This window comes from Alligator mississippiensis, chromosome 12, assembly GCF_030867095.1.
Source record: "Alligator mississippiensis isolate rAllMis1 chromosome 12, rAllMis1, whole genome shotgun sequence".
NCBI lineage: Eukaryota > Metazoa > Chordata > Crocodylia > Alligatoridae > Alligator > Alligator mississippiensis.
In genome coordinates, this window is record NC_081835.1 from 64,566,166 (window position 1) to 64,593,396 (window position 27,231).

Below are 27,231 nucleotides of genomic sequence, written 5' to 3' on the forward strand. Positions count from 1 at the left end.
AGCGACATTTCTTTTTCCCAGGGTGATGTCCTTAAATATCAGGAAAAGGAAAACGTCCGGCTCAGCACATTTTGATAATTAGTGTGAATGATCTTTGCTTTGTTTTTCCAAGCCTGTCTCTGGCATTTTCTAGCTGGGCCCTTTCTCTCGTGGCGTTTCATTTGAGCTTGTTAGCGGTGTAGTTGACAGCTGCCCATAGAAAAGATTTGTGAAATGTTTCAAGCTCTTCCGTTTGCAGGGAATATCCACTGGCAGCCCTGTTATTTTTAGACATTGTGTTCCAGCTGAGAGTTGCACTATTTGTTCAATACTTAATTGTCTAATAAAAATCAGCACTTGATTTAATAACTTAGGGAGCAGCACATGGCAGTGGATTTTTTTATCCACAAATTGTTTTAGCATGAAAGCCATGTAAAAATCTCAGTAGTCCTTTTGGGAAACGCAGCCTCAGAAGGAGTTGAGTGCATCTCCGCTCCGAGGGTGGCCGGGGCTGGCTGCGGGGCGCGGGGGGGACTAGTGCACAAGCCTCCCTTGCATTGCTCTGTCTGGATCGATGGTACCCGCTGCTCTTCCAGTCTCTGGGTTTCCCCTGGTGATGCATATCGTCCTGATTAGCAGCAATCCTGGCTGCAGAAATCTGTCAATCGGCGTGTGTATTCTTTGGTACCAATGCAGATTCCTGTTGGGTCGGGAGTCCAGAGCTGATCCTTTCACATGGTGGTTTGCATACTCAAAGGCAGGACTTATTGTGGACCCCAGGAGTGAGCCCCAGCGGGGCCATGGCCTCTCTGGTGGATGCATGGTACCCTCTTACTTGAAAACCGTGGGTAGGACGTTAGGATCGGCAGTGTCCAAATGCACCTCCTCCCATCACCCCCTGAGCAGGGGTCCCCATGCCCCAACTCCCAGCCACGCAGGCCCGAGCTGCAATGCCACTAGTGTCCAGAGCAGAAAGCCGTGCTCCACATAAAACTGTGCGAGGTTGACAGGCCGGGGGAGCGGGGTTCGTCCGTTTGTTTGAAATTTTCATTTTTGGGTCAGTCGTTTTCTTCGCTTTTGACAGGCTGAGTTAACACCTCCGTTCTCTTTGTTTCCCTTTTTCCCTTCCCTTTCAGTGACAAGATCTCACTGTTGGGCTTCATTTATTCCTCCTTGTCTGCCCTTTGCTCCTGATGTGTTGACACTCATGTTAAATTAAAAAGGGAGAGCTGTGGAGCTGGTGATTTGAGACTTCCTGGGTAGGGAACTTGGATGGAGAGATGATAAGAAGGGATGGGGGCTGGGGGAGAAGACGGAAAGAGAAAAGAAGACGGGAGCACGCCGGGGAATGAGTTAGCATACGGGAGGCACTATGTAGGGCCGCACAGCTGGCCTGACCCGGTGTTGGCTGCTGTGTCCGAAGGCGCGTGGAGGCTGAGAAGCAGGGTTACAGGTCCGGGTAGGAAGGAAGCAGAATTGGTGGAAGAATCTGGGATCCAGGGGGAATGGGGGAGAGGGGGAGTCTTGTCCTGACATCCTCAGTGTGGCTTACTTGTCCATAATAGTGCTGGCAAGACCTCCCAACAGGACCCAACCCAGTACCCTCCTTACAACAACCCTTTGCCCTTCTATAGCACCTTGCCTGCCAAGGCCTCTAAACATCTACAGATGTGCATTCATGAGGTCTTGGCTCAGGTAGATCGGGGCTGTCATTTTACAGGTCGCTGTACATAAAGACCCACAGGTGGGCACTGGCAGGGCAAGCCGGTAGAGGTCTGGAGACCGTGCTCCCTGCCGCGAGTGGGGAGAACCACCCAAGGGTCTGGATTTAGGGTCTCCTTCTCTAGCAGCTAGGCCACGTTGCCTATTTACACACCGGGAATTGTGCAGTTTCCTACGAGAATTGCCTGCGATATCATTCTAGGAGCGGAGGTTTTGAGAAAAGCGTAAAATATCGTGCAGTTCCTGAGAAAATGATGCGAGTCCCTGACACACTTAGCATCAATTCAAGAAGTGGTTGCAAAGGCAGGTCCCCATGCAAGTTGGGCAGGAAGGCGGGTATGTAGTCAGGACAATGTCAAGTCTTAAACACTAGTAAAGCTGATCGTTACGTACCTCAATGCCACATCTCAGTGCCCTGACTCGAGGAGCGCACAATAATTCGGGATGTGTGCTGAGCTGCAGATGTTTTAAAACAGTCTCCACTTTTCTGTAGTCTCTCTGGCAATTTTGAGAATGGTTTTTGTCCTTTTATCCCCCCCCTTCTTGCTTATTTCTCTACCCGGCGTTCTTTCCCTCTGGTTGTAACTTCAGTCACTTCTCCCTGACAATTTTGCTTAGACAGGCTGATAACTTCAGGCAGGGAATGAATGGCAGTAGATGAGTTGCTCCAGGGAAACGCAGAACCTGTTTTTATCTAAAAGCCCTTGGTAATAAAAGAGGGGGGGAAAGGGGAGGGAAGAAATATGGAGAGCCTGGGTTCAAAGGAGAATCGTTCCTAAACGGATGTAATACAGAGGTGTCAGCAGCTCTTTATATATTAAAGCAAATGTGTCTTCTCCCAGCACTGGCAGGCAAAACAGCTTGCACACAGAGCTGTCTTTTAAAGCTCCACTGTCTTTAAATCTGGATTTCCCTTGAAAGTCTGTCTGCACACCACTAATCTCTCTGGTTATTGCACTGAAGGCATTTAATAATCCTTTCATTTACTCTTGTCTTGGAGACCGTGAAGCTAGACTGGGCAGTTTCCCTTTTTGTCCAGAGTCATTTGAGTTTTCTGGATCTCGGGTGTTATGTCAGGGTTGCCTGCTTGGTTCCCCCCCCCTGCAGGGGAAAGTTTAAACGTAGATTTCCATAAAGCTAGGATCTTAGAGAAGGAGGGCTGGAAGGCATCTCAGGTGATCCCATCTAGTCCAGCCCCCTGCACAAGGCAGAGGCGCCCCTGTCTAGACATTTTGGAAAGGCTTGCCTGCTCATTTCATTGCCCCTATGCAGCATAAACGCTGGGCACGCAGGTAAAGGGTGTCTACGCAGTAGATATCCTGTGCCAGGTAGCGGCACCCCCGGGCACCATGTTGCAGACACTTGCTAGCAGCCTGCTTCAGTCTTTTCCAAGTGACTCAGAAGAAGGAGCATGGCTGTGTCGGGCCAGTGCCTAGCCCAGTTTCCTCATTTTGGGGTGGTGGTTGGGTACATATTTACTCATGCTCATCAAAGCTTAAGATAAGCAGCCTGCAGGAAAATTAGTGTGCTCGTATGCCGTGCAGGATGCTACAGTTAGGGAATGAGGTTTGCCCGGTATGATTTTAAATAGCCCTTAAAGGTAATGCTATGTTCCTGAGTTTAGATTGATCCGTGGGAAGCTTGAACCTGCAATCCTGTCCTGATAGTCACTTCCCCTGTTGTTTGTACGTGCGCATCTCTCTTGCGGGGTTGCTGCTGAGTGCCGGGCTGCTGAGGGTGCCCCGATACCTGATATTTGCTTGTGAGTATTGGCAACAGGCGCTGCTGTTGCAGAACTATTTTTGCACGGGCACGGAAGCATTTTTTGTTCTTGCAAGGAATTGCCTAGACTTTGCCGGCATTAACGAGAGCACAAAAAGGAAAATCAAAGTTTAGCCTGATGAGTAGGGCAGGTTCCTTTTCAGCGGCGTTTTATTTTTAAAGTGCTTTACGTTTCTTTGCGAGAAGCCGATCTGCGTGACGTGCGGGTTTCCTGTCTGCATCGCGTCCTCGCGCTTTGCATTTATGACAGCATTTCTGCATCGGTGCGTATCTCATAGTGTCAGAGATCAAGCCTGGACTTGTTCTGAAGTATTTGAACGTGGCGATAGGTGGCCTGCTGTAAAATTTGGTGTCTGGAGTGAAATTACAGGATGCTCCTTAAGCCTCTGGGTTGCTATAGTAACGAGGCAACAGTCATCCTTCATTATTAAGCAGTGTCCATGGCAACTGAATGAGCAGTTTTTAAATGAAAGATTTTTTCCCTTTGCATCTTTAGTAATTGAAGGTTAACAGTTATTACCTTTATGCCATTAAGTGGGAGAGACTCTTGATCTGGCTATTGTGCTTTAAAATGAGAATGCGCAGTTCTTTCTGTTTAAATAATTTGGGTCTCCATCGCCATCCAGCTGAATGTAGAGCGAATGCTGAGAGTCTCTAAGAGTGAGATATGGTGCGTTAATCTCTCCAAAGGGGATTAAGTATCCTTCACTTCCTGCCCTGTTTTGTAGTGTTTGTGCAGGTTGTCCAGCACTGGCCATGTTCTCCCCAGAGCTGGCTGCATGTCAGCAGTGACTAAAACAACAATCCCCAAATGAAGTTTGGAAAAACGCAGGGTGGCGATGTTGGAATAGATGACACGCACGTCTGCCTCCAAACCGGGATGGACAGACCGTGGGAAGTCTGTTCACAACCATCCTAACGAGTGTCTTCCATTTCAGCCTTAGCGATAATCTATCAGACATTTCTGTTTGCAGGTGAACTGTGGATGTCACTACAAACTCTGGGGACTGTAGTGTAGTGCACTGATGATCACAAAGGTACCCTGGGGCACGCGGACACGTGCTGGTTCCTGGGGGTGAGGAGGGCTTAAAGTTTCGAATGGTGTGCGGTATGTCTATTCTTGGTACGTGTCGTTATCTGTAGCAACGCCGGCGCTCGCCTGCTCTCTCCCCTCTCTTTCATTGCCATTAGGGAGGTTTGATGGAGAAAAAGATCCGTCTTGCTTGCAGTGCGAGTCTGCTCATAACTGAAACCTTCATGTACGTTTGCAGTTTTGCTGCCTGATGGAGAGAGAAGCACAAGAAGTTTTTTCTGCCTCTTACATCTTTCAGCTGGCCGACCAACGGTCTTGTCAAGCGGAGAGATTCTGCTGAGTCTCTCGGGAGGTGACGCGCTCTTGTCTTTGTGTGTATGAGCGAGGGATGTTCCTCATTAGTGCTTGGCTCACAGGACAGAAAATAGGCCTCCTTTTACTACTCGCTCAACCAAAAGTGTGTTTTCAGGAGCAAGAGATCCAGGTGTTAGGCCTGGCTTCCCGTGGGTGGCACTACTTTTTGCAGCAGGTGGGTTTTTTCCAAAGCCAGAGCTTTCTCAACCCTAACTTATTGGGCTCTGTGCAGGGCTAATGGGTGGCAATTTAAGGACCAATGATATACAGGTGGTGAGTCTGGATGATCCCATGGTCTCTTCTGCCTTTAAAGTCTATGAAAATACATCCAATGCCGGGACTGAATTGCTTGTAATTATAATGTTGTTCATTTTTCCGCATGACATGTGAGATGCACTGCGGTGACACTTCGTGAGGCACTTTCTACGTTTCACGCTGTCTTCTGATACATATTTATGCCCTGTCCTTCATTGTTGATTATAATTATTTGTACGTAGTTATGTTTTTCCAGGGCAAGTACAAGGAAAATGGACTTTCAAAGCCCCAGTGTTTCATTTGCAAATTCCCTGCCAATTATAGTTGTTTAAACCATGTAATTCAAGTTGTTATTAAATAAATCGAGAGCAAGTACATGCAGCCGGGAAGGGGTTGGCATCATAGGGAAGCGACCACAGGTAGGGTGCAGGGTGGGTACAGTGGGAGGCCTTGGACTTTGCTGTGCCCCCTTACTTGCGTTCCTCAGTGAGCCCTGTTAAAATGCCCCGTGGCTTGTTAAGTCTAGAGTGGCCAACGTGTCAGGAGGAGGACCATAGGGAGCAGAGCATCTTAGTACCTGCCTGCTGAACAGGGTGGTTTTCATTGGTATTTTTCCCTTCTCTGATTCTCTTTGGTCCAGAGCTTATCAGCCAGGAAGAAAGATGCACAGTTTATTAAGCTGCTTGAAGTCAGGGGGCAGGAGTCCACTTGGGTCTCTAGCAAGACAGCAGCAGACGCTCACACTTACAGGTGCAGTGCTGTTATGCGCTTGAGACAGGATTCCTCCATCTCCGCACAGGGTATAAGGCGTTGTTCTAGCTCGTGCTAGCTAGTCGGGTATTCCCTTGATGCGGCGGTCTCGCTGCTTGAGGAAGCTGGGAGAGGTAGTGACGTTACCCTGTGTAGCTCAGGGGCAATGTTGGGGAGGGAGAAGGCATGGCTGGAGTGCAAGAGAGGTTGAGCAGAGCCTCTATTGCTGTGGGAAAATGCACAGCCTGCCACCTACATGGGACAGACCCAGTCCCTGCCTTTTAAAGATAGAATTGTAGCTTGGATTTGGATGGCACCTTTTATTCTAGGGCATGTAATGGACCTGATGCTGCTCTTTGACGTGTTGGAGTTGCACGCTAAGGCACCATGTGGTGGTTCCCCTGTGCAATGGCACTCATAAATGGGTGCAATGGCAGATGGGCCATCGTAAATGGGTGCAAGAGCAGATGGAATTGGGGACCCACAGAACTTAAACGTGTGGCCACCTCGAGGGTGTGAGGAGACAGCTGAGTGCACAGGAGCACTGCACACATGTAACTAGCATGACATGCACACGCCGTCTCCGTGTTTATGTGTACTGTGTGTCTGTACATTTACAAATGTACATCATTTAAAAAAAATGCCCGTCTCTGGCACAGCATCTGATAAGCAGTATCTCTCGGCTTGCTTTAGTACTTGATAAATAGATAAATAAATAAAAAGGAGGGAGGTGGTTTCTGATCCTTTCCTGTGTAGAGGAGTCTCATCATCAAGGAAGAAATTGGGAGAGGGAAACAGTAGAGCTAGTTCTGCACAAAGTGCTGTTTAGTGCCAAAGAGAAACCGACTGGGGAAAAAAAGACACATTATTTTGGGTTTTTTGTAGTTACTCTGGCACAGTTGTTCAAAGATACTTTCCAAACTCTTTGTTGTTGCTCCTAATTTTTAATTTTGTCTTTACTGTCTTCCACTTCCACAACTTTTTTTTAAGTTTCCTCCAGCATTTGTCAACGAATACAAGCACCCAGCTCTGTGAAGTTCTTTATTTTATTTGGTTCATTTTGATGATGATAGCCGCCCTGAGTGACCATTTATTACATCCCAGCCAGCCGTTTTCTAGGACTGCATTACAGTTTCTTCAAAAGTTAAAATCATTTTCCTTGGCCTGATCAGTTCTGGGCATTGAGAAGCTTGAATCCTACTATTAAAATTGCACGTACTGCTCTACTTTAAAAATCATCATATTTGGCCTTCATATTATGCAGATGGATGTGAATAGAGATATGTATGCGACCCCATTTATTTCTCTAATGAAGTGCCGTCAATAGAACATCTGTTTCTTTGCTGTAGAAAGTCAAATCCCTGATGAATCACGTTCACAAATGCGGGATTTATTTATTTATTTATTTATTTTACATTTTGCCTACGTGCCGACCTATGTCAGCAGCAGCTGCACATTACAGTGAAAAATAGACTGATAATTACTGTGCAAAGGTTCGTGTCTGCTTTGTACCTGGCAAACAGACGCACTCCTCTGAGCCCACGTGTAGTGTGCCTCTGAGCTGGCTGCTGTAAGAGAATCTCAAAAAAAAAGACCCCAAATTCATCAAAGGGAGCTGGAGAGTGTGATTTTCATCTGGATTCACAACCTCTTGGATGTCCTTGGAGTTTCCAGGATGAAACTTGAGCTCTGCAGCCTTTCCCTAGCAGGGAGAACCCATTACAAAGACAGACTTTATGAAATTTAAAGACGGCATCTTGAAAACCCCCCTCCTAATTGGAGCACTGGGCACTTAGGAGCCTGTCCAGTTAGGAGGTGGGCTGGTTTGATAAATGAATAAGAGCTGGAGGGAAGAAGACGACTTGAGGACCAGCCTTAACCTCCATCCGAAACGGGAACCAAGCTCTGCACCTTTCCCAGTTTTGGAAACTTTAGGAATCTCGACCCTCTTGTTCCTCCATGATCTGCGTACGTTGCAACCGCCTCGAAATTCCCTTTGTTGCAGTCAAGACGGAAAGCAAATGGACCAACAATACAGCAATAACTGTTTGTCCCTGTGAGATTTCAAGCTCAATTTCTGCAATCCCAAGAGCTCGAATGAATGGGCAGCCTCAGAGGACCTGAGTCAGCTCTGCCGTATCCACCGGAGAGCGATTTAGTCGCGCGCGCAGGCGAGCAGGCCTGACACGCCATCCTCCAGCTGCGTGGTGCAACGTTCGGATAGTTTAACGGCAGGCTGGCTAAGCAGCCAAACGACCTGACTTTCCAACGGGTGTGTAAGAGAGAGCGCTGCCAAATGCTGCCAGCCTTTCTCAAGTCCGTATGGGACTGCGGCTGCAGAAGACAGGGGTTTCCATTCATCTCGCTCACCGGTTTGGGTGCCCTGCCCCTATGGCATTTTGCAGGCGGTCTAGCAGATGACTCCAATGTCTGTGTGCAAGCGCAGATCAGTACCAGTGTCAAGGTTTTCTCTTTGTCTTGGTTTATTTGGGAACCTGCAGCCGTGTTGGCTGAGTGCTGGGAGAAAGCAGCGTGGTAACCGTTCTGAATCTTCACGGGCATGTTAAGAGTGATAGATGAATCTAATTTAAATCTCCCCAGAGCTGACTTCTTGTTCTCCAACGTAGCTCATCTTTATTGTCACCTAGGAGGAAGCTGATGTTCCAGTTCACTTTTTCATGCCTTCCAGTTCAACCAGGGCACTTAACAGTTCCCCTCCTCTGGTCCCCGACCAAGCTAGCATTTCGTCATGTCCTGATGTATTTTTTAAGGCTGTGGTTGATCTACATTTCAATTTTCCCCTGGAGAAAAGGCCTTTAATGATACGCTGTTAGCAGACAGCGAATTTGTTCTCTAGGTATTGCATCAGAGCAAGATAAATATCATGCATATTTTATTTGGGGAAGTGATAAATAAAGAATAAAAGTCCCCTAATGCAGTTTAAAACACAAGGTAGAGAATAAATGCAGCATTTGTAAGGCAGGTAGCTCAGCCAGCACAACTTGCTTGTCATTTGTAATGGCGTATGGTGGAAGTGTGTCCAACACGCTCTCCCCCTGGCTCCGCTGTCATGGTGGGGCCGGGTCGTTCTTTCTCTTGTGCTCACATCTGGTTCTTGTGGCAGCAATTGCAATGAAGTCGGTGGGGAAGTTTCCCTGCCTCTCCTGCTGGGACGTGCCTGTGCTTCCCATTTCTGTTATGTCACTCCTGTGTTTCTCTTCCCTTCTTTCTTCTTCCTCCTCCTTGCCCCCATGGAGTAGTCTTAGCTGACAAACGTGTCTGATCCTTGTCTTAAAACAGCTGCAAAACTCCTCTTGACTTCATTGACAGCAGAATGAGGCCCTACGAGACTATCATTAGGCAACGGGAAGTGAGGCATTAACATCTCTAATGGCTCTCCTAGGTAGCGTGAGAAGATCTAGTTGTGCAGCAGGCATGAGTGTGGCACCGTGCCCTTCCCTGCAGAGTTGTATGTAGCGATGGCAGCCCTCAGTGTGATTGGGAAGATATAATGGGCTACGGCAGAGTATCACAAAGCCTGTCTGTCGTCCTCGCTCATAGAATTTATCTGAACGTAGGCGAGGCTTGTCCTCGAACATAGAGAGTTCATCGCTCCTGTGAACTTTCCAGCAGTAAGGCACCGACAGGGGTATAAGATAAAGATAAAACAGGGGTTCATTTAATAAACAGGCAAGGAACTTGCAAAAACCTGCAGAATCTGTTTGCTGCCATCTCCCCCACAGCCATCACATCCATGCTCTGCAACGTTTGTTCTGCTCCCGATTTCTCGGTTGCTTTGCTGTTGGATTCATTAGCAAAAAAAAGCTTTAGCTCCCTCTAGTGAGACAGCTGAACTACTGTTGTATCAGAGCAGCCCGCCTCGTGCCCCGTTTCTGGGGACGAGCAAAAAATCCTACGAATACCTATTTGTAAGTTGGAAACTTCGTGGAGCTCGTTAGGAAGGGGCACGGTGCCAAATTGGGGTAGGCAAAAGCCCAGCAAGGGAGAAGAAAAAAGGCAAACAAACCTCATCTACGTATCACAATAAGCACCTGCCTTTAGTGCAGGTGAAAAGAGCTCAGCAGGTGATATAAGAGAAGAGAGGGATAGCTGAATAGAGAGATGGTTAGAAGCTGTATGCCTGGGATTCAGGGCCGTTTACGAGCAATACCAACGTCATACCAGTACAACGAGCACTGAATACCACACAGAGCTCTTCTCGGCCTCACTCACCGCGGATCTCGAGGTGATGGGGACCATTGGTGCACACAGGATGCTGTGTGGAAGGGGCCAAGCTGCTTTATAAGGCCTTTTCTTTTCCCCTAAGGGATCCTGTGACTTACGAGACCAGGAAATAGCCGGGCAATTTCTTTTTTTTCATTTGCAGCCTTTAGTGATAGAAGACAAAGTAGATGTAGGATTTCTGTGACTTCTGCTCCTTTCCGCTCCCTGGCCGGCACTGGGAAGGCCCTTCACTTCACATTGCTGGCCTGTCCGCCGCTCAGCCTGGGGCAGGACTGGCCCGGACTCTGGTGTGTTTCTGTTCGAGGTGGAGGGGTTGTGGAGTAAGTCGGGACTCGCTCTCCCCTGCCGAGAGGACTCTCGAAGGGATGGAGATCCGGTCAGGACCTGAGTCTGGCGATACAAAGCACTAACCACTAGACAAGACAGCCAGCCACTAACGATTTAATGCTGCATCATTTGGGTCTGAGAGCAGCATGGAAGATATTGAGAATCAGTCAGAATGAGGGTGTCTTGGGAAATGGCCCTAAGTTGTTCTTGTTTCTTGTCTGATGGGCTGTGCGAAAGGCACACATCTGTGACATGCATCATTAATTGTTTGAAAATGCAATGAAAAGAAGAGAACATTAAAGCTGAAGCCTCCACTTGGGGAATTAAATGAAGTAGGAGTGAAACATGGACTCCGGTACAGGAGAGCCGCAGAACGCGTGCAACCACCCAATTCTGGTTTGGAAAAGGGCCTTTTACAGCTACAGATTCCAAGAGGGGGGAAGAAATAATTTTATTCTAATATAAAAAGTGGCGGTGACCTTTCCAACAGAGGCTTTCATTATCCCTGGGAATATCCATTCTGGATATTCATTACCTTCAACTTGAGCTAAGTCTCATTTTCACAGGGCGTTGTTAACTGCCCTAAACTTTTGCTTCTCAACTGTTTTTATGTCAAAGTCAATTTTACTGCCAAATAGTGATTCAACTTACAGCTAATTTTCTGTGAAACGATGGCTACAATGTTGCTTTAGGGGATCAAGTGGAAGAGACAAATGGATCTTTGAGGCATCGATTGTTGCGTATCGATACTTGCACATCCGTATTTCTCTTCCTGGGCCGTGCAGTTAAGGAAAGGTGCTTGATATGGGTGTAGATTTTGATAACAGCTATTGCACAAGTCTGCTCCAGCTCTTATTTAATCACAGTCTATTTGGGCTTAGACATTTTGTGCATCTCTGCGTTGCATCCCATATTAAATTATTAATGGGTCTACAAAAATAGAGTTGACTCAACGCATACTTACTCTTTTCAGTCTTCATTTGACTCCCAAAATGCCAGGTTCCTTTTAAAAAGTTCTAATTTTATTTTTGCTTTCCTTGCCTAACAGTATTACCTAGTTATGTCTTGAACTTCCATTTATCCCATGATCCCTCCTCCTCTTCCTGGAGTCATGCGACCACGTACAACCCTCTGGCCATCCCTGCAGGGTGTCTCTGGAGCACTCTTCAGCAGGTTTGTTCTTATTCACAATCCTACTGCTGCTACAGACACCCCTTTTCCAGGGGTCCCTTTGCATTTGCCGATGGTGTCTGAGCTACTAGGAATGAATGCATTTTTCCTCCAAACATAGTGCCACCTCCTCTCTTTGGGTGTGTTTGTAGTGAAGAGTCATTAAACAGTGCAGAAATTAGGTAGCAGAATAACAACACGTGGGTTCATTAAGGAGATAAGATTAATTCAGCTGTGTGTAATTGCAACCACTCGCACAGGAGACAAGAAATTCCAGTTCTCTCTGTTTTCACCGAAACTCCACCCCTTTAAATCTCCAAGGCAGGCCCTAGAGTGTCAAAACACTAAACCAATGGGGAGAAAATAACGAAGCATCAGGTGATGAGAACAAACGTTCATAGGTGGATCGCACCCGAAGGTCAAGGCGGTGCTTAACCCTTTGGGGAATGTTGCATACATTATCCTTCTCCCATCAGCCTCCATGACTGATGGACTTCATCAGCTCTCTGGTATTTGGGAGAGAACTGGTGAAGTTTTATTACCCTCTGAAGTTTCTGCTCCTTAAAACACATCAACACGAGGCTCCTGGCCTCCGGCAGTGCCTCTCCACCTCTGCTAGCCTGGCCGGCATTCCTCTCATACTTCTCTTGTCGCTGCCTCGGATGAAGTCATCATCTCTGCATCTTTTCTTATTCCTGCCCTGGTCGGAGTGTCATGGCATGCGGTTTGCAGACCAGCATGGCTGCCTTTTGGTGAGTGAAGGGTGACGCTGCTTCTTGTTGGCTTTGCAGGCATGCATTTGGACCTTGTGTCCGCTTTCCTCGTTGGACGTTCAAAGTTTTTCCTATTCAGGGAGCACTTGTCTGAAAGTATCTGCTTGTTACTTGCTCATTCCAGCTGGTTCATGTTGAAACTTTTCCTTTGTCTCTGCTGTCTGCCTCTTCCACTGGCTGGTTCTTGGCCCCTCGTTTAACATGAATTATATGGAGATTTCAGAGAAGCAAACTGACAGCCTCATGGGTGCAAATAAGAGTCTGTGCATTTAATTCCTAACCGCGGGAGTCATCTTGCTGACTTCCACTTAGACAAGCTTTGAATCACAGGTGCAGATGAGGCTACTGCAAAATAGGACTTGTCAAGGGGAAAGGGAACAATAAAAATAGCTCTGTGACCTGTGCCGTGGTAGTACTGGCATGGTTTGATTTCTGTACAAGAAAACAGTGTTGTTGAGTAGGCTGAGCAGCAGGCTGGGAGCCAGCAGTTCCCGACTCTGCTCCGCTTCTGACACTCTGCAAGCCTCGGCGATGTTGCTTAACTGCTACGTAATTACTTCCCCACCTGAAAAATGGGGATAGAAAAGCTGTGGTGAGGATTACTGATTGTTAATCTGCTCATTCAATCACTGGGGGGTGAATTAGATAATAATTAGATAAAGAAGTCTTTATTTTACCGGCCTTACTTTGCGAACCTGTAAAAACTTTAACATCTGTAAAGTTATAAATATTATTACTTATTTCCTTATACAAGTGCTAGTAAAGTTGGCACGTCAGTAAGCTTTTCAATCTCCATTGCTGAAGTTTGATGGACACTGAAGGGCACTGTAAACCCAACTGTAGATCGTGTCTAGATTTGACAAACTGCAGGAAAGGTTTCCTGTTTGTACGAAGTTGGGGGAAGTTCGTTTTCATCTTGACTGAGAATCTTCCTTAACACCGTTGCAAAGCCAAGCACGTTGCAGCTTTGTGCAGCTCTTGGGGAATCAGAAGTGGGTCTTATCTGCTTTTACCTTACCCGCGAATGGTGCTGCTGCTCCTTCATCATTACTGTGGCAGCAGAGACCTCAGTCAATATTCAGGCTCCGTCCCAGCCAGCTTATAGTCCAGGTCTGTGAGAGATGAAATGGGTGAGAAGGAGGGGGGTCAAGATAAACAGCTAAAGGGTAATGATTTTTCATCATGTGCAGTAGGAGTAAAGCTAACTGTGACCCGAGCAGCTTAATTTTCATTGCTCAGCACTTTGCCAGGGTTGTCTTGAGACACGGCATCCCTGCCTGCCTGATCTGATCTAACTGCCCAGGAGCAAGTGGACAAAGCCCTTGTGCTGCTCATTTCTACTCCGCCTGGCCCCTTCGCTAGGGAGAAAGCAGCAAAGGCCAGTGGAAACATCAGTGAGCCAGGAAGCCATCGCTTTTTGCTGGTACCCGTCTCTGCCCTCTTGCATCTCTGCTGTTTGATGATGTGGCTTTCCTTGTTACGCCCAAGGAATCATTTTTCAGATCCAGTTTGCCTGCACCTATAATCCTCCCTTAATAGACTGTTACTTCAGTGATTTTTCAGACCATCCGTGTCATAAAGGAGAGATTTGGAGGTTTTAAGTTAATAACATGCCGAGAACTTTGGGGAGCGAATAGTGCCCTGAGATACTGTGCGTCTAAGTCCCCCAATCGGCTCTGATCTAGAGCCAGTAAATGGACGAGTGAAGGTCTAATCCAACCATTTCGACCAGCTGAAGGATGGTATCCAATGTACATGGAAATTCCCCCGCTCTTGAGAAAAGGGTGGCATTTGATAGCACCAAGTGCTTCTGGAAAGGTCGCTCTGTGGTTAGCTGCTGCAATAATGCTTTGCCCTTCCACCGAATCTTTCATCTGGGGATTGAAGAAAGATGTGCAGACATTAATTAACGTGGTCTTGCTGCTCGCCTGTGAGAGAGGCGAGTCTTGCACCTATTTTATAGGCGGGGAGCCCGAGCAGCAGAGCAACAAGGTGCCCGGGGCCGCACCGTGAGTCGGAGACAAAACCACAAGCCCGACCCGGGAGTCTTCCTCGGTCTTGTGCTGTAAGACTTAATTTCGTCTCATAGGGAGCCATAACAGAGCTGCTTCCTTCCGCAGGCCAGGCTCCCAGCCCGAGATCCTGGCTCATCCCAAAGCCCCGGGTCGTTTCCCAAAGGGCAGGTAGCAGACAAGGAAATAGCGAGGAGAGGCAGCCCCTCCTCGCAGCCTCTGCACAGCAGGCCAAACGCGGGCTATTTTCCGGTCCTGGATTGAAAGCCGGGTGAGCTTTTGGGGTACAGCCTTGTGTTGACAACTCTGGAGACCCCTGAGCAAGCTGCTCTGGATCCAAATTGACTTCGAGGCTGAGACAGGGTCTTTGGCTCATCTCTACACCTCTCCCTTTCTGCTGACCTGCATGGTTAGAAAGTTAAGCAGATTCAGAGAAAGAGAAAAGGAGATGACTGCGTGTTTTGACCCGACGAGCCATTGTGCTATAAGCCATGAGTGTTGTGATGGTTGCATGCAGGTGTTGTCCCCCTGAGCCCCAGGCTCGGCCCTGGGGACAGCACAGGGCTGTGTCGTGCAGGCCTCGGGGGCCGGGGTTTCTTGCTGCTGTTTTTAGTTTAGCCCCTCCACTCCCATGCTCAAGCTGCCTGCATGAGAAGTGGTTTATAATATGCCCATTCATTGCTCTGATGGGTCAATACATACAAAACAGCCTCTTCAGCTCCCGTGTTGCCGCTTGGAGAGTGGGTTCACAGCGGTAACAAGCGGCTTCTTCGTGGCAGTCCAGAAAAGGGCTCTGACCCCAGAATGTGGGAGCATCGGCGGGAGAGGTGGGAACGCCGTGGGACTCGTTCTGCAAAGAAAGCAGCGGCTCGCTCAAAGTTTGGGCACGGGGTTCTCCGTGCTATGAATTAGCTGCTGCCGGGATTTGGGATGGGCGTCCCAGGCCATGAAGATATCACTGAGCTGGCCCTGGTGCGTAGCAAGAGTCTCACGGTCTGTCCCTCTGCAGCGGTTTATTTTGCTTCTCGGCAAGCATCCCATGGGATTGCGGCCGTTATTCACTTCTCCCCCGGTCCAGCCAAGGGCACTGGCGAGAGCCCTTGCCAGCACCCGATTGCGGCAAATTGCACGTTGCCCACGTGATGAGGGCAGAGGATGGGCGAACAAAGGGCCTTTAAGTTGCATTAGTTATGTGAGGCGTGTTGTTGCAGACATTCAGAAGCGCGGCTTCTTCCAGTTTCGGTTGCCTCCCTCTAGCACAGCACGCCAGGGATTTCCCTTTGCAAACGGGGGTTTTTCTTCAAGCCACCTGTCATTCCCAGCCATGAGTTGCAGTAACATCATGGTAGTGTCGAAGTGAGGATTTTTGCCTCGATGGCCCCAGAAATACTCAAGAGGCCAGAATTTTTGTGGGTGATATCTTCCGATAAAAGAGATCGCCCACAAAAAGTCTTGCCTCGCGCCACAACGTCATCCTATTTGTGAGCAGAGGGGTTGCCTGCAAAATCTTGTACTCGAATGATATTCGCACCTGGTGCGTTTCTTTTCATTTTCTTTACACTGGTCGTTTTAGAAATGGGGCAGCCCGGTGAAGCAGCTCCTCTTTGGCCTCGCTCTGAGGCACCCCTTTCTTTTGCTTGGATGCTAAATTGTTTAGTAAATGCCAGGACAGCTCTTTCAGGCGCTCTTCCCTTTCGCAAGTCCTGGGGGATTCTCCAGGCCGCTGAGATTTGTTAGTTGAGTAACACAAAGAGCGTAATGTGGTTTTATAACAACAGGCTGTAGAAAGGGAGCGATCTGGCTAAGTAAAGTTCCAGCCCCAGTGGATGTGAACAAATAAAAGAGCCCTTCAGAGTTGAGGTCGTAATAAAATTTGTCGTCTCGGTTTTCAGTTCATCCACTTCCTCCCCTGTGTACCTAAGAGGCATTCATTTGCGAGCAAGGTTGGAGGGCTGTTGTAGCCAGGATAGCTCAGGAAGTATTCAAGAAGCAAGGGATTTTTGGTAATATCTTTTATTGGACCAGCTCAGTAGTTTGGAGGCACACAGTGCCCTCCCTCAAGTCGCTTTGTTCCCAGAAGCTTGACCTAGCATCTTTCCCACCTATTCAGTAGATCTAATAAAACAGATTACTGAAAAACCCAGCTCTGCTTCCATTCGTTTGCGAGGCGCTTAGCAGTGTCTAGCCGTGTATTTGGCTGCGTGTGGCTTGGTCACGTTTCAGACAAAGTGTCCTAAACCTGACCTAGTGTCCTCCTCCGATGCTGTGGACCGGGTTACCCTCCCTGCTGACCGCTCCGCTGCACCGATGCGGAGCACGTGTCAAGCCGACTGCTCGGCGGTCCAAAAGGACCGCTAGAGGATCACGCGGCGACGTGCGCCCGGCTTCTGTCTCCATCCCTGCAAAAAGGAGGCCTCTTGCTTTCCATTTCCAAACACTTGTTCGTCACTGTTTCCCTTGAAGTGCCGGGTGCTTCTCTCGAGGCTTTAAACGCACTTTATTCATTCAAGTGCCACCTGGTTCTCAGATCATGGAGAAAGGCGCCTCTGAGTTGATGCCGCTCTCCAGTGCCTGCTTCCCTGCTGAAGGGCAGGTTTGCTGAAAGAGCCTCTACCTTCCCTGGGGTCAGAGCAAGAGCAACCAAAGACCCCGCAGAAGACGGGCAGTTTGACCAAGTTTGCACCTGGCCAGGCGATGTAAAGCCTGGTTTGCTGTTTGTTCCCTTTCTGCTCCGCTGCGAGAAGCTTGTTGCCGGGCGGGAATGGGCTGGGAGTATCACCGCCGCCTCTTCTGAAAAGTCTCCCTTTGTGCAGAAGTGGCTGTGATCCCACAGTGCCTCCGGGCTGGAGGCATGCGCTGCCACGGGAGGGCAGGAGCCGGCAGAGCTCAAAGCATCCAGCGCGCCCTCTCTGAGCGCTAGAAAAATGGAGGTGAATTGCTAATAGGGTTTGCATAGATCTCTCTGCTTTTTTGCCCCATGCATGTGGGCTCCAGCTGTATTCATTAACAGGGCTGGCCCATTATTTCTAGCTGTCAGAGTGTTTAAAGACACTTGCCTTCCCTATGAATCTTTGGCAGATTCTTTAGGTCCTTGTCTGCAGACTGCGTCATCCCTGGACAGGCCGGGGTGCCCCGCTGGTGCTTTAACAATGCAAAGCAAGAGCTGCGTGGAGAGGTCTGGAGTGCAGGTAAAGCACCAGCACCCTCCTGTGGCACTTCGCTCATACAGCCACTTCCCTGCAGCCTTCGGTGCTGCAGACGGGGGTTGTGCATATACCTGGCAAAGCACCACAGGTTGGTTCCAGCTCTGCGCCTCTCTCGGGACCCTTCCCTCCAGGTCTCCCACAACACCCTGTCGGCTCTCCCGAGTCCTGCTTCAGCATCCTCCCTGCCAGAGAGGCGCGTGTCCCTACCCACGGTGGGAAACCGAGACCTAGAGGGGTCAGAGAGCTCGTTTCCATTCACGAAGCAAGTCACTGGCAGAGTTAGGAAGGGAACTCGGAAGTTCAGAGTTGTGCTTTTGACCCCAGCAGCTGCTTCTGCCCAGCCTGCATGTGCATGGATCTGTAACTTGTGTATGACTGCCGCTTAGCTTCTGTACCTGTTCTCCTTGCCAATCTCCAGAATGGGAGGAGTGGTAACGCCGGCCTCGCGGGGGTGTCATTGTGAGTAGGAAAGTCCTGTTGTCGAAACGTGCACTAAGCTGCCTGTGGAACAGGAGCAAGCACGGCGGAGTTTCTTTGCAAGCGCGTCTGAAAGGAGGAAGCCATGCCTAACGTCCCCACAGTTTACATCCATCCCTATGCTGCCCTGAGGTCCTGTGTGTTCGACTAATTGTCCTTTCCCTTCTTTGCTGTTCGCAGAGTCCCCCCCGGACAGATCCGGGCAGAGGCGCAGCATGCCCAGCGGGGTCACGGAGAAAAACCCCACCATGGAGCCCACCGCGACCACGCCGTTCCGGGTCACGGTGAGTATCTCCTTCCAACTTCATCCCCTCTCGGGGTTTGGTCTGCATCCTCAGAGCAGAGGTGGAGTTGAGGGTGACGTGTGGTGGCCTATTTTTAAGTAAACGTGCAGTTAATAGCTACTCTGAGCAGCCAGTGGACGTCTATGACTTCCCGGTAAGCTCACTAGATTTGCCACGGTGCTTTGTTTGTGCGAGTTCACCTGTGAATGCTTTGAAGCACAGCATATGCATCAGGGCGTGCTTCAGTCTGGTGCTGCACAGTACAGCCTGTTCTCCTTGCTCCTCGCTCTGAACACATGGAGGAGACGAGACTCCCTCCCACTGAGCAAGAAACAGATCTCTACTGATTTCCTCCACCATTGTCTTTTAGGGCATCGCTGTGCATCGGTGCATCCTTGTGTACAGCGGCCTATGACCGAGGTGCGCAGACACCTGACGTGTTTCAGAAGGGCGCCGCTCAGGAGTAGGGCGCTAGTGTTGCATCCCTGTCGCACCAAGGGACGGGGAAGCCCAAAGAAGCAAAGAGATTTGCCAGAGGTCATACCGTGAGCTAGTGGCAGAGCCAAGCCTGAGCCCCATGGTGGAATAGCCTTACCTGGAGGGAGGAGGGAAGCACAGCTGACAGCAAGTCCTCTACAAAAGCCAAAGGCAGACTTGGCCCAGACAAGTACCCATGCTGGGACGAGCCTCTGTGTGGCTATAGGGTTAGAGTTGTGTGCCGGATGCTATCTGTAGGAAGCCCTTGTCTTGCCTCGTGAGGTCTAAAATGAAAGGGCCAGATTAGACCTGTGTCTAGGTGCTAGGTCCCCACCTGCTCGAGTCCTTGAAAAAAGCATTAGTGGGAGAGAGGGGCTGGTCCCCTTCCTCCTCACTGCCGCATGTGAGTTATTTCTGAGGCTAAGATGTAAGTGCGTTGCACAGGTAGACACATTATTCGTTTTTCAGTGAGTCGGACAGGGAGGAACAGGATTGCTGAAGCTGCCTGACTGGTGGGAATCGGATTTGGCCCGAACCATCTTCATTTCTTCTTACATTAAAATTTGCAAGAGGTCCCTGCACTGTCCCCCTCCGTGGCCCTCGCTGGCTTAGCTCCTCTCTCTCGCATCCTGTAGATTTATTTATTTTTTTGGTAGTCTTCTGACATAGATTTATCACTTCCCACCTGTGGGACTGGCTTCCATAAAGAATAAGATAAAATCCTGGTCATTAGTTAGTTCGGGCTCCCGCTTTGTTGACAAATGGAGGTACAACAGTGGGAGCAAAATAAACTGTTTTTAAAGTAGGCAATAATGATCCAGCCAGAGACGCCAATTTTTTTAAATGCATCCTCACCCTGGACCTGCTTCTGCTTAATGAATAAGGAACATGTGTGTAAAGGAGGGCAGGATTCATAATCAGCTGAGGGCAACCTCCAGTAGTAATAATTTATGAAAGAAATATTTTCAGGTGCTTTCTAAAGAGGGCATATGCTTAAAGTGTAAACAGCCAGAGATACGGACTTGATCTCAGCGCTGACCGAGGCACGTTGAAGGGCACGTTTTCAACAGGGATGTGGCTGTTGCACGCTGCATAACACTGTGCACAGGTATTTGTTTGTACGAGAGAGGCAGAGCTGAGTACATACTTTCTCTGTCTGCCACATGGGCTGTACAGGCCTGGGCACTCCATGGGGCACTTAGCTAGAGACAGAAAAGAAAACCTAATGGCACAAACTCAAAAAATGGGAGCATCCCTGATTTTGCTTGCAAAAGTATGCACTGATGCTTGCAGCCCTGGTAGATTGAAAGAGCCTGTTTTGCATATGTAAACTCTAATTTTATGAGTGTATGTGGGCCCGCACACTCCACAGCTATCATATATGCAAGCATATGCGTATATATCTGTACTGTATCATTCATATAGTAATTGCTACCTGGTGGCCATGGCAACGGTTAGAGCAATGACTGCGCAAAAGAAGACCCGAGTTATTTTTCTGAGTGCTTATCCATATCCATATCTATATCCATATATATATATATATATATATATATACATACACACACACACACACAATTCTGAATGGATATGCACCTCGTGACCATTAGGAGTAGAGTAAATATATGTACGGTAGTCGGTGTACATATGATAGTGCGCAATACAATTGGAAGCACTGCCGTTTCTGTATAGGTAAGTAACTTTTCTTTCTCTTTTTGGCATTGCCACTGACTGGGTCTGTCAGTTTGGGGTACGTTGTTTCACTCCACTGCCTTAGTTCATAGTTTCATAGTTGGTAGGGTTGGAAGGGACCTGAGCAGATCATCAAGTCCAATCTCGCATAGAGGGGGAGCCTGGACCTGTTCGTGATGCATCTGTGGATGCATGACAAGGTGCGGTTAGCCTTCCTGACCGCGTCCCTACAGTGGCAGCCCATATTCATCTTGGAATCAATAATGACTCCAAGATCCTTTTCTGCCTCTGCACTGACAAGAAGGGAGTTCCCCAGCCTGTAGGTCTGCTGCTGGTTCTTCCCCCCCAGGTGCAGCACCTTGCACTTGTCAGTGTTGAATCCCATCCTATTCTCATCCACCCACCCCTGTGACCTGTCCAGGTCCAGTTGTAGTTCCTTCCTCTCCAAACTGGGAATAATGGGGAGAATGTTTGAAAAGCATTTTTAGACCCTCAGGTGAGGTGGAAGGCCATGTGAAATGGGAATACATTAATGTGTGTAAATTTGTGCCTTAATGCAAGCCATTTCTATATATATAGCACGTATATAAGTAAGCATTCTCCAGTTATGTATCCCAATATAAGCTAAGTTACTAATTTAGACTTGACAGCTGTAGCAACTGAACTCTACCTCATGCTAGGTCCAGAGTGTACAAACAGAGGACCTATACTTCTCCCTTTTTTGGGAGAGGTCATAGGATCAAAGGAAGTGATTCTTCCCCTCTATTCAGCACTGGGGAGGCCACATCTGGAGTCCGGTGTCCAGTTTTGGGCCCCCCACTACAGAAAGGATGTGGACACAATGGAGTCCAGCAATCAAAGGTAGTGAAGGCAATGGAAATGTTTCGGGACTTGGGGAACGTGACTGATGAGGAGAGGCTGAGGGAACTGGGTTTATTTAGTCTGGGAGGAAGACTGAGGGGGGTTGAATAGCAGCCTTCAGCTCTCTGCAGGGGGTTGCAGAGAGGATGGAGCTGGACTGTTCTCAGTGAGGGCAGATGACAGGACAAGGAGCAATGGGCTCAAGCTGCAGCAAGGCAAGTTGAGGTTGGGTATTAGAAAAAACTCTCTCCCTAGGAGGGTGGTGAAGCACTGGACCAGGTGACCCAGAGAGGTGGTGCAGTCTCCATCCTTGGAGGTGTTGAAAACTCGGGTAGACAAAGCCTTGGCTGGGATGATGGAGTTGGGGCTGGTCCTGCTTGGAGCAGGGGGTTGCACTAGATGTGACCGCCTGAGCTCCCTTCCAGCCCCCGTTGTCTGTGATTCTATGAAATACAGTTCCTATATCTAAGCTGGTCAAACACAGCTACACTTTGCAGACACAATGGGATGAGTACACACGGAGCTAAAGGAGTCTTAGACCCTTACACTGGTAGTCTGAAGAGTTAAGTTAGAGCAAAACTTGATAAGCACTGGCCCCAGCTAAATTCCTGTTCAAGCCAGGGAATTTCCAAGCTTGCAGAGCTGATCTCCTACTGGAAACATCACCTACTTTTGGCTGTTCTAGGCTTGTAAAGGAAAGGCACTGTCTCCGCTGTACAAAATAGCTTTGCCAAAAATCACTAGAACCATCGTGGGGCTTTCCGGGAACCTCTGAAGGGAATTCAGACAGATTTAAGTCCATGGCATTCACTGCTGCTAGCTATATTTCCTGTTTCTCTTCCCCTTGTTCCAACTTGTGCTACTGTAAGAAAACTGAACCCTTATTGAAGCTCCTGCCTCTTTTTCCCCAGTCGCAGCCTGAACTGCACCACTGTGACACCCGGTAGGGGCTGCACAGACAGTGTGGACTGTGTCATGCCTGCAAACACGAGCTCAGGAGAGGGGAGCAAGCAGAGCTAGGACTTTCGTCTGCACGTCCCAGCTGTCCTGCTTCTCCTTACCTCGCTGACACTGCACCTCTTCTTTCCCTACCTTGCCCCTTGCTGTCCTCTGCATCCCCCTTCTAATGGCTTCCTTAATCTCCGTTTCCTGTTCTCCACTTTGCACCTCCGCCATGCCTCCTTGTAAGCTAATTACCCGTGCTCTGCTTTCTTTCACATTTCTCTTTCAAAAAACACGACCTGGACAGTTATCTACACTGCCCCCCTCGCTCACCACCTCTCTGTGCTGCACTGCTGCCAGGTATATCCTGTTTGTCTGGGCCTGGAAACATTGATCCTTTGTTTTTTGTGTGTTCTGTTAAGTACTGTGAGCTACCTAATTAATGGCAAACAGCAAAGTCGGTGAACAGGGCCTGGGCTATTTGTTAGGATTCCCAGCAGGTGGGGCGGAGGCGCTGCATTTCTGTAACAGTCTGTGCTCAAGGTGCTGGGATGGTGCAGGCTGTGCTCAATTAGGTCTAAACCCAGAGGGATCAGCACATGTGAAAGTACTTTCCCTCTGACATCAGTCTGGTGATGTCCACGTCGCTTCCCTGCCAAGAGAACTGAATTTCTTTCCAAAACCCTGCAGTCCTCAGCTTGGTGGGTGCAGGCTGCGTGGACAACTAGTCTGTCTGATAGTCAGCTTACTTCCCTGTCTCAAACTCGGGGTGAATCATGCAGAAGAAAATAGAAAAGAAAACGAACCCGAAACCCGTGTTGCTTCTTGGTCTCTGCTATTTTTACAGCAGGAGGCTCAAACTCCCTGCACCGTGGTGAGTTGTACGTCTGATCCTCAAGCACCGCACCTTCACTGCACTGGGGTCCCTTCAGTGTTTATGCATTACATGGGAATGGGGTCCCTTTAATGCTTACGCATGGTCAATGAAAATAGACCTCTGTTTCTCCTTATCCTTGCTCCAAGAGGTGGTGTCATGAATTGTGTTTTCAATCATGTCATTCCCAATCTTTAGCCAGTTCAGGCTATTCTGTCGACACGGCTTGTCTATGGTGTAGTGGCCCGCTTTGGGCTCCATCTTCTGTAGGGAAGTATCAGTACATCGGCCCTACACAGAGTCGGGTCTAGCATTCATCTTCTGTGCAGGACCGTACTCTATCATCGAACTTCTGCTTCTGCTCAGCCCTCAGAATGTTACTTCCATTAATATGAATGGCTTCATTACATGCATAGTTTTTATGGCCACCCACATTTCAGCAGATGTCAGCCAGAAGAAATATATTCTGCCTCACCTTCCTTCATTAACCAGAAGAGGAACATTAGCAGTCAGTCCACTCCTGCCACTGGGAATAGTAATTAGTGCTTTAGTTTAGTAGTAATGGGATTATTACTTTTGAGCCTGCTGCTTGTAGGTTTTGATGTCGTAAGCTTTTCATATTTTACAGCTGATTGTTCTTCCCTGACATCTCCATCCTTCTGCTGCCGAGTCTCCAAGGGATCCGGGTGTTCGGGAGCCAATGGATTTGGCTTTTTTTTTCCTCTGTGTTGCACTTTCATTTGCTTGAAACTCAAGCCAAGGGAGGGTGGAAACACCCCCTCCCCATGCTGCAGTTTGCCAGTCAGTCCAAGGAATTGGTTGAGTTTCTGCTCAGGCTCCTGCGGCGGGTTGCGGAGAACAGGAGATGGGGGTGTGCTGGTCTCTTATTCTTTCGATGGCCGAGCACTAGAAGTTCCCTGCTTTTGAGGAGCTTCAAAGAGAAAGCCTCAGCGTCCCTGCATTTCAGTGTTTCCATCTGGCAAAGAGAAAAAGGGAGAGACTAGCTGACCTTTTCCGTTTAGTGCTTATGCTTGCATGAGTCTGCATACTCAGCGTCTGCGACATCCAAAGGGTTAGCTGTGCCCAAAGTCAGGGCTGCTTTCCAGTCTTTAAGAGGCTGTGTTTCTTCCTGCTGTATAATGTCAGGAGGATCTTCAGTCCATCCTATGATGGGAAGATCTTTTTTTCCCTCCTGATAGCCCACCGTGCTCATAGCGTTTGCTGTCAGAGCTGAGTGCAACCTCTGACGCAGTTTTATGACCCGTGGTCTGAAGTGCTTTGCCTCATCTGAGGCTGTTGTACGTTGGACCGTCCCTCACTACTAATGCAATTCTGACCGACTTGGCAGATCTGTGCAGCATAGGCACACGTCAGGACTGCGTGAGTTCCCAAAGTATGTGCAATATGTTAAAAATAAAGCCAGGCGGCTCTTATCTGCTTCCTTGGAGGCTGTTTGGTGTGTGGTTTGCTTTGCTTCTCCCTTTGTGGCTCTTTGTGGCCCAGAGTACTTCTCTATAATATTTCAGTGAAGACAGTGAAGAATTCAACATGCAGCATCCTAGTGATTGAAAGTGGCCTCCTAAGAATAGCAATAAGAAAATAGATTTCAGTGCTGCAGGCAGTGTTTCCAGCCAGCATCTGGTTAAGAAACCAGCAGTGGACATTGCCCTGACCAGTTATAGTGTACGTGAAATGGGGGATTCCTTCCTGCCCCCGAAGCAATTACCTAATATTCAGAGAATGCATTCAATTTTCCTTTTTCAGTTCAATCCTGGCCCTACTGAAGTCACTGGGGGCTGTTTTACAGGATCTGACATATCTACGGAAGCAAATCTGTCGTGGAAGCACGTCTTGGTCCGCTAAGACTCCTGCAGAGTTCAAAGTTTTGGTGCGTCTCTCTCTTACGGTTGCATATCTGCTGGCAGCAGACCCCTCCAACGAGGAATCCCAACCTGCTGTTGACAACAGTGTCTATAAAAACGGCACTTTGTGCTGTTTTTTGACTTGCTATTTTGAAAAAAAAAAAGAGTGCAAGGGGACTGACAGGATCAAGTGATTGGCTGTAAGTCCCTGGGCCCCATAGCAAGAGATGGCCATTTTAAAGTCTTGCCAAGTAGCAGTCCTGAGTTGTTCTCATCTCATGTCAGGTTGGTATTGGGCAGGGATTCACGTCATAAAGCCCCAAGGCCACAGGTGATAATAACTGGACTGGTGTTGAAAGCCCTTGCAGGGACTGGACTCCCCTCTTCTCCCTCTTGGGTCTGTCCTGAGGCAGAGGGAAGAGGTTGAGACTGAAACCTGTGCTGTTGTTTAATAAACCAAGCAGGGGGACTGGAGAGCAAGCAACCCCACTGCACACACAACACTCTGGCTCCAAAGTTAACCCACAGACCTGGCAGTGAGTTAGGACGGGATGACCCAGTGTCAGAAGGTCACTCCTTCACTCCCAGCTCATTAGCAGGCTGCCGTCTATTGACTGCTTTCATTAAAGCCTGGTCCTCTGGCTGCACGCATCTTCCTACCCAGGCAGCTACACCTGTGAAAAACTCTTGGAAAACTCCACCTACATTTTTCCTTTCAAAGAAAGAGTTTGGACAAAGTCATCATGAGTCAGATGCCTGGCAGCCTAGGAAGTAAACATGTAGCCTGTAAGCTAGGTGCTCAGTGAAATGTGCATGGAGAAGAGGAGGAAGCAGCAATCAGGACTCATGGTAGGGGTCATATCCTTAATTAGACCAACTAGATTTTTGCAAAAAAAATTCTTTAATTGCAAGCTTAGAGAACAGGAGGGTGTCTTATCAGAGAGGCAGCGACAGCAGAAGTCAGTGGTATAATTGCAGCCTCCATCTGGCCATTGCCAGGAGTGGTGACCCGTGTTGTCTCATTGTTTCCCTGCGCTCCACGACCTGCCTGCCTTTTTGGCTCTTTCCTGTACCTAGACTGCATGCTGTTTAGAGCAGGATTTGTCTTTGTTGTATGTTTTTACAGCACAGTGGAGACCTTCTCCCAGGTGCTCCCACAACAGGAATGAGAAATGATAATGTTATGTGTTCTGGTGATCTTTGCATGGGAGGTGATGGAAAGGGACCTTCTTTGACTGGAAAGATTCTTCTCAAAAGTCTTCCCAAGTCCTTGTAGGATCTGATTGCGTCCTAGTATATATAAGTGTGTGTGTGTGTGTGTGTGTGTGTGTGTGTGTGTGTGTGTGTGTGTATGTATATATATATATATATATATATATATATATATATATACACACACACACACACAAGGGAATTTTGTGTTTCTTAGTAAAAATTCAAAAAGGCTTCTGCAGTTCAAACTGTTCCAGTGTCATTTAGGTCCTTTGGCAACACGGTGCTGCTAGTTGGAAACGGGCAGACCTCTCCTGGTTTGAGTTCCTCTGTCCTGCTTGCACGCTTAATGCATCTCTTGGCACTGCCAGTATCCGGTTGGGCTGTGTTTCACAGGATGCTGTTAGTAAAGCTGAAAACTTAGCCTTCCTCCTCACTGGTTTATAATTCCCCAAGGAATGAGATATTAAGTGCTAATGGCAGGGTACCACTAAAAAGAAACACCTGGAGAGATGAAAGCAAGAAACCTCTTCTACCCTTCCCCTCCACTGAACATAATCTTAAATGATGGCGTCCCAATTAGAGCTGCTATGGGTGAGATATTAAAGGGATTCTTAAAGTTTTTGTCACACAATTTGCCATTTAGTTTCCAATCATTTTTCTAAATGCGTTCATAGAAATTATATTTTAATAGCTTGACTTTTCTTGGGAGAATTTGCTGTCCTGTATTGTGGAGAGAGCTGAATGGAGCAAACTGGTGCTTCCCTCTGCGTGAGCACCCTATCTTTAATTGAAATGTAATTGTTTACTAAACCATTCCAACTAGAAGGGAAAATTACTATCATTTTGGTCTGTGGCTGCATACATTAGAGCGCCCCTTTTACTGGGGATTGAATTTAAGGAGAATAGGAACATTATCACAGATGATATATAAACAGAAAGCTA

General features: G+C 48.3%; 1 protein-coding gene across 10 annotated transcripts in view; it reads left to right on the top strand.

The window, feature by feature from the left end:
• The window catches only part of DAB2IP (DAB2 interacting protein), a 318,020-nt gene that overhangs the window by 128,543 nt on the left and 162,246 nt on the right, over nt 1–27,231 (top strand). For 9 of the 10 annotated variants that reach the window (XR_002086447.2, XR_002086448.2, XM_059715709.1 and 6 more), the window contains one exon: nt 18,266–18,369. Coding sequence is in view for 8 of the 10 variants with exons in the window: in XM_059715709.1 (XP_059571692.1) it covers nt 18,266–18,369 (104 nt within the window). In the remaining 2 variants the exon portion in view is untranslated. Of the gene's footprint in view, nt 1–12,094; nt 12,370–18,265; nt 18,370–27,231 lie in introns of those variants that run through there. The other variant, XM_019475587.2, reaches the window with a different exon arrangement.